We start from the raw sequence: 12,612 nt of genomic DNA on the forward strand, positions 1-12,612 counted from the left end.
CTCTGAAAAAGCTCCCAGTGTTCTTAACAGCTCAGCCATTTCACCAACCCAAATTAGATGTTTTCTTTTTAACTAATTTATATACATTTATTTTGTGTGCATTGATGTTTGACGTGCGTGCGTGTCTGTGTGAGGGTGTCAGATCACTTGGAACTAGAGTTCTAGAGAGTTATGAGCTCCCATGTGGGTACTGGGAATTGAACCTGGGCCCATCTGGAGGAGCAGCCAGTGCTCTTAAGCCTGAGCATCTCTCTCTCCAACTAGTATTTTTCTTATAACCTCAAAATGTTCTAAACTTTTGTACATGCTCTTATATAGTATATTAACACTGTGAATTTTATAAGCTTTTTAAGACTAGCCACAGGCTATGAATATATGGTACCCCTTTGAAGGTAAAAATTGAAGCAATGTTTTTAATACATGTAGGTGTTTTGTCTGCATACTACAAAGCCAGAAGAGGCCAGTTGATCCTCTGGAACTGAAGGTACAGATGGTGTGAACCCATGTGGATACTAGGAATTGAACCTGGGGCCTCTGAAAGAGCAGAAAGTAATCTTAATCATTTCTCCAGGCCCAAAGAGGAATGTGGGAAATAACACTTGTACGATGGTTTGCACACGGATGCATGCACATGTGAAAGCCAGAAGATACCCAGTGCTCTCTTCCTCCACTTTCCATTTTTAAATACAATCTCACTGAGCCATACTCTTACCATTTTGGCTGCTGGTTGGCTAGTGAGTTCCGAAATCTGCCTTTGCTGTCCAATGCTACAGTCATGGCCATCTATGCCCATGACCACCTTAAGTGGGTGCTGGGGATTTGAACTCAAGTCCCCACACTTGCACATGACCCTTTCCTACTGAACTATCTCCCTAGAGCCTTGAAAGTGACTCTGTACTATTTCTTTCGTGTTTGAAACACTATTAGATGTGGTGCTGGTGTCTCAGATCAGGCTACACACCATGTAGACAGTGACACCAACTTATTGTTGCCTTCCCCTTGCAGCCCAGAATCAAGGGAAAGCATGCACTACTCTAACTGCTCTATGGCATGGGGCTCTTGGAAATTAAGGGGAACCTTGCTTTCTCTTGTGAGCTGAAGGTTCTCTTTAGAATCCCACTATGCTGTTTGTGGTATTACTATTTTCTAACGAAGCTCTCACCTGCAGGACAGTCTAATCCTTATCCTCTACCTTGAACCACCCCATTTTCTCATGTCAATCCTGATTTAAATCTTAACAAGTATATTTGGCACTTTAAAGTGCTTTAAAATTTTTATTGTGTTAGGCATGGTGGTGCAGATCTTCAATACCATCACCCAAGAGGCAGGACAAATCTCTTGAGTTTAGGGGTAGCCTGATCTGTACAAAGTCCCAAGCCAGCCAGAGCTATATAGTGAGATTTCAAAAAAAAACAAATTTTAGGGGATAGAGAGATGGGTCAGGGGTTAAGAGCACTGGCTGTTCTAGAAGTCCTGAGCTCAATTCCCAACAGCCTCATGGTGGCTCATAACCATCTATAATGACATCTGGTGCTCTCTTCTGATGTGTAGGCCTACAAGAAGGCAGAACACTATATATTTATATATATATATATATATACACACACAGTAAATGAGTAAACCTTTAGAAAGTTAGATCTTACTCATCCATCTGTTTATGGGTGTTCATGTGATAGCTTCCCTAGAGGGCAGAGGCAACTCAGCGGAGTTGGGTCATGGGGCTTGGTGGCAGGTGGTTACCCAGAGTCCTTAGAGTGCTTTTCAATTTGCAAATACTATCTATTTTACTTCCTGTGTCACTTTAATGTACCCTGTAATTCTGAGAAGCACAAAACCAGGTGGTGGGCAACTATATGATCTCATCGATGAGTCACAAACACATATGGAAAACAATGGTTTTAATAAATTGACAAAACAACAACATATATGAATTTAGGGGAAAAAAAAACGAGGAACCTCTGGATGACATGAGCGATTTATATACACTAAAATTTAATAGGACACTCCACACACTAAATAAATGTTTCTCAAACTTTTAAGTAACTACTGGTATTGTTTCTGACATTGAACCCCAGCATTTGAACTTGTAATTGGTTCCTTGCTGTGTTGTATTGGTTCAGAACAACGTTTAAAAAGCATCATGCTTTGCTCATACGGATAGCACACACTCTAAAATTAGAATGAAAGCCAAGAGATGGCTTAGTGTTTAAAAGTGGAAACTGTCCTTGCAGAAGACCTACGTTCAGTTCCCAGCACCCAAGTCAGGCAGCTTACTATCACTTGTAATTCCCATTCCGGGTGATCCCGTGCCTCCTGTCTCCAAGGACACATGTGCTCATACCTAACATAGGTATTGGGAAGTCAAGCTTGGGTCCTCTATGAGAGAAGTTTGCACTCTCAACTACTGCACCATCTCTCCAGATCCCCTATTACATTAACAAATGGTACTCTCAAAATGATGAGTTTTCTTAACATCCGTGAATAAATTAAAACCACCACAAAACAGGAAAAGCACCATTTAGCCTTATAGGAAAGAATGGTGCATAGCCTGCATCAGCAAGGCCTGTGTTTCTGTTCTAATATGTCCGTTCGTTGTTTTATGCCAAGTTTTCATCTTGAGCTATGTGACTCTTCTTCGTTTTAGGCAGGATTTAGAATTCTTCCAGGATGTATGTAAGGCCGTTAAGCAATGTTGAGAAGTAATCAATGTCCCTCTTTTCCTCCTTAGATGTGCTAAGGACCTTGCACTCAGATGCCTTTTTCAACAGTTCCTCAAAAATCTCATTATGCATGTAAAAGAAGATGTATCCGCTGTTTAGCCTGTTCTCCTGAATGGAGGGATCTGAACTCTCGAACACTTGGACATCACTGTAAAGGAGCCAGGCTTGCCTTTGAAAGTCATACACATCACTTACGTAATGGCCTGAATTTGGGGAGCTCCCAAAGTGGCTGACAACACTGACGAGCCTGTAATTCTGAAGATCATCTCCCATCTCCCCATCTTTGGAATCATCAGAACCAAATGCAAAGGAATGTGGGTCATCTTCCTGCAATTCTGGAGACCTACTCAGGTCCTTCTCTGGGTCTTCCTGAGAACTAACACTTGCAAGGGATGCCGGTAGAAACAAACCCTTGATTCGACTTCCATGATTCTGGTAGAGTTTTGACAACTCAGTGCGGCCATCTGACTTTCCATATATGTTAATTTTCTCATAGTTCTTAAACTCTGGATTCTCTGGAACCTCTTGAAGACCCATCTCTGCAAGACCTGGATCTTGGATGCTCAGAGGCTCACAGAGCATAGGAAGAAAGCTGTATCCGTCACCGATCATTGAGTCAGTTGCTAGTGATGTCTTTTGTCTGAGTATCCTGTTTTCTGTCTTCACTAGTTCTGGCTCCAGCATGGAACCACTTTCCAGGCCTCTCTGCTGCTGCTCCTCACTTGCATCTTCATCCTCATACATTATCTGGAAGCTTTGTATTTCAGCATCTACACTGGATCCAACCTGTAGAACCATGGGGTCACAGGATTCTGAAGTCACCTTCTTAGATGACATTGACTGGTTGAAGATCCCAGGCATCATCCCTTGAGAGATATCTGGGGATGTATTAGCCAAGGGAAATGGTAGCTTCCTGTTTTCATGGCAGTGGGAAGATATATTTAAATACTTAGAAATCTCAACTGGCTGCTCACTCTTTACCGGCAACAAGTCAGTGGTAACTTGGTAGCGTTTCAGATGAACAATGAGGACCCTGGGGAGTCTCCTCAATGTGTACTTGAGAACAGAATTCTTGTTCTTGCATTTCTCACAGTTATGCTCAATTTTTTCTGGTGTAAAGAAAAGATCGAAAGACTTTTGAATTGATAGAGGGTGTGTTTTTGTCCCATGGTGCAGGTCAATGGAGAGGTAATTACTCACTTCGGTTTTGATAGTAGCCTCACCACAGCCTTCACAGATGATGGAGCTATGCAGCTCAAATTCAAAATTAGCACCAACGGGACAAACAAACCTTTTGGCGCCAGCAGACCCAGCACATGTGTTTCTCCTCTCAGTATCCCACATGGCATTTACTTTTTCCATGTTCAGTTTCAGCTGGTCTAAACACAGACTTAAAAACTCATGGGCATCGTTCTGTTCATTGCCCGAGAATGTGTCTGCAACTGTGGAAATGGACTTCTTTACACTGGTGAGTAACTCCCCCTTGATCTCTACATCCCGAATGTCTTTCAAGACAAGGAGCTGGCTTAAGGGCATGATAAGGTCATCGTAGGAGACTTTCTCCCATGGGATGCCTTGAGTGAGTAAGTCCTTTGCAAAGGTTGGAATCCCAAAGACAGATTGTAAAATGGAATTCATGTAACAAGTATTTCCCAAATTTGGGAAGCCTTCACGTTTTAGTTGATTTAGGTAAGGGTCAGGAAGAGATTGGACTCCGTTATGTGTTATGATCTCCAGTCCAAATATTGATACATCTCTGTCATCAGAGCATGTCGCGATTGGAAGGATAGTGCCATCTAGGTTAGCCCTTCCATAGGATTTGGAATTGAAAGCAGGTTCAAGTTTCCAATTGGTACGCTTTTCTTGTTCTCTTAAGGTCACAGCTTTCTCTGCTTTGCCGCCTCTGTTCCTGGAATAATATCGCCTGGATTTCTTTTTTTGGTCAGGAGTATTTTCTTTGGGAATGTCCTTGTTCACTTCTGCACTGGATGAGGATGGTTCAGTCTTCCTCTTCCTGCCTTGTTTTTCTCCTCTCTTTTGGCCGCCCGTGGTGTTTGACATACAAAGTGGCATCTTGCGGGACAGTGATGTCCCACTTTCTGGAGTGGTATTCAGGCATCCGCAGGCTGCCTCCTGGTGCTCCCTGCAAAATGGATCACTGCTTTCAAGGTCATCCTGACTACTCATGGGCTCCATGGGCTGCTGGGACTCACATGGAGTAGACGAATCCAGGAATGATTTCAAATGTTCAACATCTGCAGAGGATAACTTGTCGATGAGTAAGGATGTGTCGTCTCTCAAAGTTAAGTCCAGATGATACAGTCCCAGCTCACCACTAACCACTACGCCTGTAACATTATCACCCAGCTGAAACACCCTTCTCCTTTCTTCCAATTTGAAAGAAACCACCAGATTAACTTTCTGTTTTCTTTCTACTATTTCGATGACTGCTTCTTTCCACTGAGATGCCCTGGTGTGCTTGCTCCTGTTTGTGCTGCGGATCTGGACCAAACCATTTATCTTTAGGTGAGCCATTCTTTCTTCACAAAAAAGCATGCACAATCTAAAAACAAAACACAAAAACACAACACACATAGGCACTGTAACTCAAAATGTATCTATTATAATGGTGGGGGGGGGGTGTTGGTTAAACTCTTAACTGACCACCATCAGCTTTTAGTCTTCTCTTTATGCCTTAAGTAAAACACTATGGAAAAAACAAAAACTTACTATGGAAAAATTTAATATTTAAATTTTTGTTTGTTAATTACAATTCATAAAAATTGGGAGTTACTTATATCCTTTTACTAAAAATCAAGTGTGTGTGTGTGTGTGTGTGTGTGTGTGTGTGTGTGCATTTGTGCATGTGTGTGCATTTGTGCATGTATGTGCAGTGCCCTCAGAATCCAGAAGAGGACAACAGCTCCCCTAGAACTAGAATTACAGGCAGTTATTTATTAACTACCCAGTGTGGGGGGCTAGAAACTAAACTCCAGTCCTCTGTAAGATAGTATGTGCTCTTTACCATTGAACCATCCCTTTAGCCTTAATTGTGCCCATTCTCTGGAGAACACGATTGGAGCTCTCCCCTGTTGCAAAGTTAATTGTGACAGTTAGTTCTACTTGAAACCTTGCCACAACCTATGATCAATGAGAGTCTCAATGCATTTTTATCTAGATCAGGTTGGCCCAGGGAGATTGTCTTGTTTAATTACTGTGGAAAGACCCAGCTTGAAAGGGTGTGTGGCACTACTCCCTGGTCTGGGGAACCAAACTAAGTTAAGAGTAGAGACAGGGGCTGGTGAGATGGCTCAGTGGGTAAGAGCACCCGACTGCTCTTCCAAAGGTCCAGAGTTCAAATCCCAGCAACCACATGGTGGCTCACAACCATCTGTAACGAGATATGGCGCCCTCTTCTGGAGTGTCTGAAGACAGCTACAGTGTACTTACACATAATAAATAAATCTTTAAAAAAAAAAAAAGAAAGAAAGAAAAAAAAAAAAGAGTAGAGACAGATAGCTGGGCATCAAGCTCCTATGCCTGCATTCATTCTCTACCTTACGCTGTGGCTATCACATGGCCAACTGTTTCTAGTTCCCTACAGTGACAGACTGTGTGACTGTGTGACTGTGGACTAAAGTGGACCTTTCTCCTCTAAGTTTGTTTGTTTGTCAGTCAGAGTGCTTTATCATAACAATAGAAATGATAACACCAAGTACCAGAAGTAAAATGCTGTGGTGTTGGGCTCTGGTGCTTCTGCTCTTTTCACTGGTGAGGCTGAGACAATGGAAGTTTTTGTCAAAGTTGTAAGTGCTGCTGGCTTTCTGATTGCAGATTCCAGACGCAGACCCAAGTCCTGCAGTGGTTACAATGGTAATAATCAAGGAGTGTAAAAGAGCAAACATATATTTGGACTGAAGATAAGGCTCATATTTAAGGCACTCAGCATGCAAAAGGGCCCTCATTCATTCAATCCCTTCTCTCTCTCTCTCTCTCTCTCTCTCTCTCTCTCTCTCTCTGTTTCTCTCTCTCTCTCTCTCAAGCATTGTGATTGTATCACTAGAATTACAGCACTTGAGATGCTAAACCAAGAAACAGACAGACGTGAGACAAGAATGGGATATGCGATGAGACGGGCATGGGGTGGGAGGCAGAGAAGAGATCAGGGAAAGAGAAAGGAAAGAGAGAAGGGAGTCAGTCTGAGGCTAACCAAGACTATGTTAGACTGGTGTCAAAAAACTAAACACAGCTGGCAAGATGGTCCAGTGAGTAAGGGGCTTGCCGCCAAGCCTAACGACCTGAGTCTGATCCCTTGCACCCAGAGGTGGAATGAGAGAGCGACTCCTGCAGATTGTTCTCTCCCCTATGCACTCATGCTGTGATGTGTAAGATCGCAGCATATACAAATAAATAAATATATTTAAAAAAGAAAAAAAAAAACTCCACAGGCAAGTCACCTGGAATCCTAGCACTTGGGAGGTAGCCCATCTCTGTGAGTTTGAGGCCAGCCTGGTCAACATAGAGTTCCAGGATAGCCAGGGCTACATAGAAAGACCTTGACTCAAAACCAAAAGGATTAGGGTAAAAACAAAACAAAATAAAACAAACACTGCATAAAACCAAACAAAATCTAGTGGAGCAGATACACCCAGAATTCTCCTGTATCCCCAGGAATCTGAAACAAAGCATGGAGATGTGTTTGCAAGGAGAGATGAGAGGTGTGACGAGGACAGTCTAATACCAAGTGAAAACTAGAAATACTAAACTTTATAATTTCTAAAAAAAAAAAAAAGAGAGAGAGAGAGAGCGAGAGAGAGAGAGAGAGAGAGAGAGAGAGAGAGAGAGAGAGAGAGATTTATTTTTAGGCTGGCTGTGGTGACACATATGCCTTTAATTCCAGGATAGGAAGGAGTATATGTGACTTGAAGCTAACCTGGTCTACATAGCCAGTTCCAGGAAAGCTATATAATAGACTTCAAAATTATTACTATTTTTATTGCCTAGTGTATGGGTGTTTGACTTCAAAATTATTACTATTTTTATTGCCTAGTGTATGGGTGTTTTGCCTGCTTGTATTGTCCGTGCACCACATGCCTGCAGTGCTCGTACATACCAGAAGAGGACAGCAGATCCCTTGGAACTGCAGTCACAGAGGGTTGTGAGCCACCATTTAGGTGCTGGGACCTTAACAGCTGAACCATTTCTCCAGCCCCTGAACTTAGAATTGGTAAAGGAAACTAACTAAAGACCCTAATATACAACACTAAAGGAACGTACTAAGGGACAGAGGGAAAGCCTTAAGATCCACAGATATAACAACTGATGATGTAAAAGTAGTCGTTTTTGCTTTGTTTTTTTTTGAGACAGGGTCTCACCGTGTAGCTCTGTCTGTCCTGGAACTCACTATAGACCAGGGTGGCTGTGAACACATAGAATCCTCCTGCCTCTGCCTCCCAAGTGCACTGCCACACCTGGGTTGCAAAAACAGACCCTCAAGATTAGCATAGCATACAAATGAAAGGCCTCAGAAGGGACCAGAATATCTCTGCTTTGGCTTGAGGATTGCAATCAATCAGACCTTTGAATAGAGAAGGTATAGCAGTTATCTCCAATGAATGCCCAAAGCACCACCCCTCCACAGGAAGGAGGAGACCACCTCTAAAACTGCTGTGGATAAGGGTGGCAGGAGGTGACATGGACTCAGACTTATGATAGCACAACTCTCCTGGCAGGAATGGAATTATTCGTTTTTGTTGTTTATGTTTTATGTCTTCTGGTTTTTGAAACAGGATTTTCCTGCGTAACTCTGGCCATCTTGGAACTTGCTCAGTAGAACAGGCTGACCTCCAACTCAGAGATCCTCTTGCCTCTACCTCCCAAGGGCTGGGATTAAAAAAAAAAAAAAAAAGGCATGTGCCACATCCAGGCCCTGGTAAAATATTGCACCCCTGCCCGGCTGAGATATTCTGAAGAGACACTTGAGTTCCTTCATTTTGTCTATCAGAGTGATGAGACAGCAGTTACCAAGAAACGGGGCTTTCCCAAGAATTCTTTTATCCTCCTGCCCAGCATAGAATTATGTAGACCAAGCAGGCTGGCCTCAAACTCAGAGATCTGCCTGTCTCTGCACCAAGTGTGGTGGGATTAAAGGGGCCTGTGGCAGAGCTGAGTCCCCTGTAAGAACATAAAGAGAGCTATATACAATGAAACCTCAAAACAAAAACAAAGACAAAAACAAACAAACAAACCTCACAGTGGACACAATCAAATACAGAATCATTGGGACTCAAAGGCAGTATACTTCTTAGAAGACTCAGCCTAACATCTTCCCTTCTGACACATAAAAGGCCAAAACCATTCCATGCCCTTGGAAATCTCAAAAGATGTTTAAATGTTCCTTTTTGGGTTTTTTTTTGTTTTGTTTTGTTTTGTTTTTTTGTTTGTTTGTTTGTTTTGAGACAGGGTTTCTCTGTGTATCCCTGGCTGTCCTGGAACTCACTCTGTAGACCAGGCTGGCCTCGAACTCAGAAATCCGCCTGCCTCTGCCTCCCAAGTGCTGGGATTAAAGGCGTGTGCCACCTCGACCAGCTCTTTTTTGCTTGTTTGTTTCTTAAAACAGGGTTTTTCTTGTGTGTGTGTGTGTGTGTGTGTATGTGTGTGTGTTATAATACAAATATATACATTATATGTAATATACATAATATATACATAAATATGTACAATACATATTATATATATTATATACATGTATATACACACATCTATATATATCGATGCTTTTGATTTTCAAGACAGGGTTTATCTGTGCATCTCTCACTGTCCTAAAACTCACTCTACTTTGAGGCTGGTCTCAAACTCAGACCTGCCTGCCTGAGGGCTAGAATTAAAGGCATGAGCCTTTTTCTCTCAGTCCTATCTTACTTACCTTTCTTTGTGTTATCTAGGCAGAGTCTTGGTATGTATCCCTGGCTAGCCCAGAACTCACCAGACCAACTGACTGACCTTGAACCGGAGGCAACCCTCCTATCTCTGCTTTCTTAGGGCTGGGATTTCAGGCAACTATTAGAATTCCAACGCCTTTAGTGTCTTATTAACTTCAGCTTTCTTTTTCCTCCTTTTGTTATGAAGTGCAGACTGACTCTCAAACCTAAGGACAGATACTCCCATCCAAGCTCAGGGGGCATTTAGAACCCCAAATAACACATTGTAAGTAGGACTCTAAGAGAGAGAAAAATGGGTAGTAAATACATCTCCTTTCTCTTCAGTTCAGAACACTGTTCATAGGAGGGTGCGGTACCTGTGGTAGGTCATCCTGGGCTTACCAAAGGCTAATTTATCTAGGTAGTTCCTCAGCAGTGTCAGACTTGGCTCCCAGTTGACCCTAGGGTTTGAATTATTAATCATCCCAACCCCACCTCCTGTCAACTTGACACCCAATGCATCACCTTGAAGCCATAACTGTCCTTCCCTTTGTCCCCCCCCCCCCCCACCGTGTGTCCAGACACCTAACCACACAAAATGCATTCAATCTAATTTCAAAAGTCCTTGTAGCTTTTAACAATACCAACCCTGGGGCTGGCGAGATGGCTCAGTGAGTAAGAGCACCCGACTGCTCTTCTGACGGTCCAGAGTTCAAATCCCAGCAACTACTTGGTGGCTCACAACCATCCGTAACAAGATCTGGCGCCCTCTTCTGGAGTGTCTGAAGACAGCTACAGTGTACTTACATATAATAAATAAATAAATCTTTAAAAAAAAAAAAAAAACCAATACCAACCCTGTCAAAAAGTCCCAGCTAGCAAGATAGCTCAGCAGGTGAAGACACTTGCCACCAAGCCTGAGAACCTGGGACTCCTGTGATACAGAGAAAGAACCAACCCCTGAAAGTTGTCCTCTTACTGCAACACCCATGTGTTTTAGACACACACACACACACACACACACACTAAATAAATGTAATACATCCAAAGTCCATGTCAGACACTGAGACTCAAGGCAGTCTGAGACTTAATTGGCAGCTCCTGTTAACAGTTACTTTTTTCTGGGCTGGAGAGATGGCTCCGTGGTTGAGAGCACTGGCTGCTTTTTCAGAGGATCTGGGGTTCAGTTCCCATCTGGCATATGGAAGCCCACAACTTTCTGTAACACCTGTTCCAGAGGATCCAACACCCTCATATATACATGCAGGCAAAACATGACTGCTGAGGCAGAAAGCGCAAAAATTCAAAGCTAGGTGGATGAGAGAGGCAGGTGGAATCTGTTGAGTTCGAGGCCAGCCTGGTCTCCATTGTGAATGCAAGGACAGCCAGGGCTAGATTTAAAAAAAAAAAAAGAAAGAAAGAAAGAAAAAAAAAAACCTTTTGTTTTTGCAGTGGTATTGACTACAACAGGCTCACAGTTGAAACTGAGAAACAGAAAAGGATTCTGTGGCAGCCTATCCCCCACCCCAAAGAGACAGTCTAGACAAGAAGCCCATAAACAACTCTTAAAGACTGTAACTGGGATCCTGAGTCGTTCTGGCAGGGGTGGGGGTGGGGAAGGACTCAGTTTTCTTTAAGGGCTGCCCATTGAAGTTTGACCATGCTCCAGTGACTATAAGGGCAACACAAATTGGACTTGTCTTTGTTTTTTGTTGTTGTTTCTTTTCTTTCTTTACAGGTGGTCACAGGTTGGGTGGGGAGGGGTGGACCTGAGAGTGAGTCACAGGACACCCATAGCGACATAGAAAACCAGTCTTAAAAAGAAAAAAAAAGAAAATCAGTCCCTCAAGCCAGGTGTGGTGGTGTGTGCTTTTAATTCCAGCACTCAGGTGGCAAGAAACAGGAGGAGCTCTGTGAATTCAAGGCTGAGTGCTAGCCTGATCTACAAATCAAATTCCTTGACTGCCAAGGCTGTTACTCAGAGAAGCCCTGCCTTGTCTCAAACAAAAAGAAAAAAGAAAGGGAGGGAAGATTCTTAGGTTTAGCATGGTGACGCATGTCCTTAATGTTGGTACTGTAGAGACAGATGAGCACAGATATTTATAAACAAGTTCCAGGGCTACACAGTGAAACCCAATTTCAAAAACAAACACCTCAGGAGCTTTGCGTTCAGTCAGCAGAGTGCTTCTTTACCATGCACAAAGCCCTTGGTTTGATCCCCAGCCACTCATAAATGGGGCTTAGTGGTACACACCTGTAATTTCAGCTCTTAAGAAGTAGAGGCAGGAGGAACAGAATTTTAAATTAAGGTTATCCTCTGCTACACATTCAGGAGTTTGAGGTTGGAATGCACGCACAGGTCCCCGATCATGCCTCCAAAACCTTCAGAATACAATTCAAACGACTCAGGACATAACTGTAAGAACTGCCTAAATCAAATTGTTTCAAATTCAAAAGCTTCTAAACAGCAGCAAGAACAACAATCAGAGGGAAGAGACAGATGGAATGGAGGTGATTGGCAGCCATTCTTGACAGGAGCAATAAAAACATCCAGCTTATATAAAGACCAACCAACCAACAACACCCAAAACAGAATAGAGTATCCAGTCACTGAGAGCACAAATGCATTCAACAGTTAAAAAAAGAAACACAAGTTACTATTAAAATACACAATAAGTGCTTAACATCTACAGTCATCAAGAAAATAGCAGTCAGCCGGGCGTGGTGGTGCACACCTTTAATCCCAGCACTTGGGAGGTAGAGGCAGGCAGATTTCTGAGTTGGAGGCCAGCCTGGTCTACAAAGTGAGTTCCAGGACAGTCAGGGCACACAGAGAAACCCTGACCCAAAAAAACCAAAAAAAAAAAAAAAAAAAAAAAAGAAAAGGAAAAAAGAAAATAGCAGTCAGAAGCACAGAGGTAGCTGGTCATACATAGTCTCGAACCCTTTAATCCCAGCACTCCAAAAACAAA

The 12,612-nt window shown here is 42.8% G+C and overlaps 1 protein-coding gene across 5 annotated transcripts in view; it reads right to left on the bottom strand.

Moving 5' to 3' along the window:
- Positions 1-12,612, bottom strand: part of LOC110297661 (ubiquitin carboxyl-terminal hydrolase 29) — a 319,430-nt gene that overhangs the window by 88,574 nt on the left and 218,244 nt on the right. For 4 of the 5 annotated variants that reach the window (XM_085842365.1, XM_085842363.1, XM_085842366.1 and 1 more), the window contains exons 7-8: positions 6,440-6,576; positions 1,276-5,283 (exon numbers count right to left, since the gene is read on the bottom strand). In XM_085842365.1, coding sequence (XP_085698491.1) covers positions 2,652-5,276 — 2,625 coding nt within the window. In that variant the 5' untranslated portion in view covers positions 5,277-5,283; positions 6,440-6,576 and the 3' untranslated portion in view covers positions 1,276-2,651. Of the gene's footprint in view, positions 1-1,275; positions 5,284-6,439; positions 6,577-12,612 lie in introns of those variants that run through there. The other variant, XM_085842367.1, reaches the window with a different exon arrangement.

The sequence above is a fragment of the Mus caroli genome, unplaced genomic scaffold (assembly GCF_978045245.1).
Source record: "Mus caroli unplaced genomic scaffold, Mus_caroli_1 scaffold_8, whole genome shotgun sequence".
Classification (NCBI taxonomy): Eukaryota; Metazoa; Chordata; class Mammalia; order Rodentia; family Muridae; genus Mus; species Mus caroli.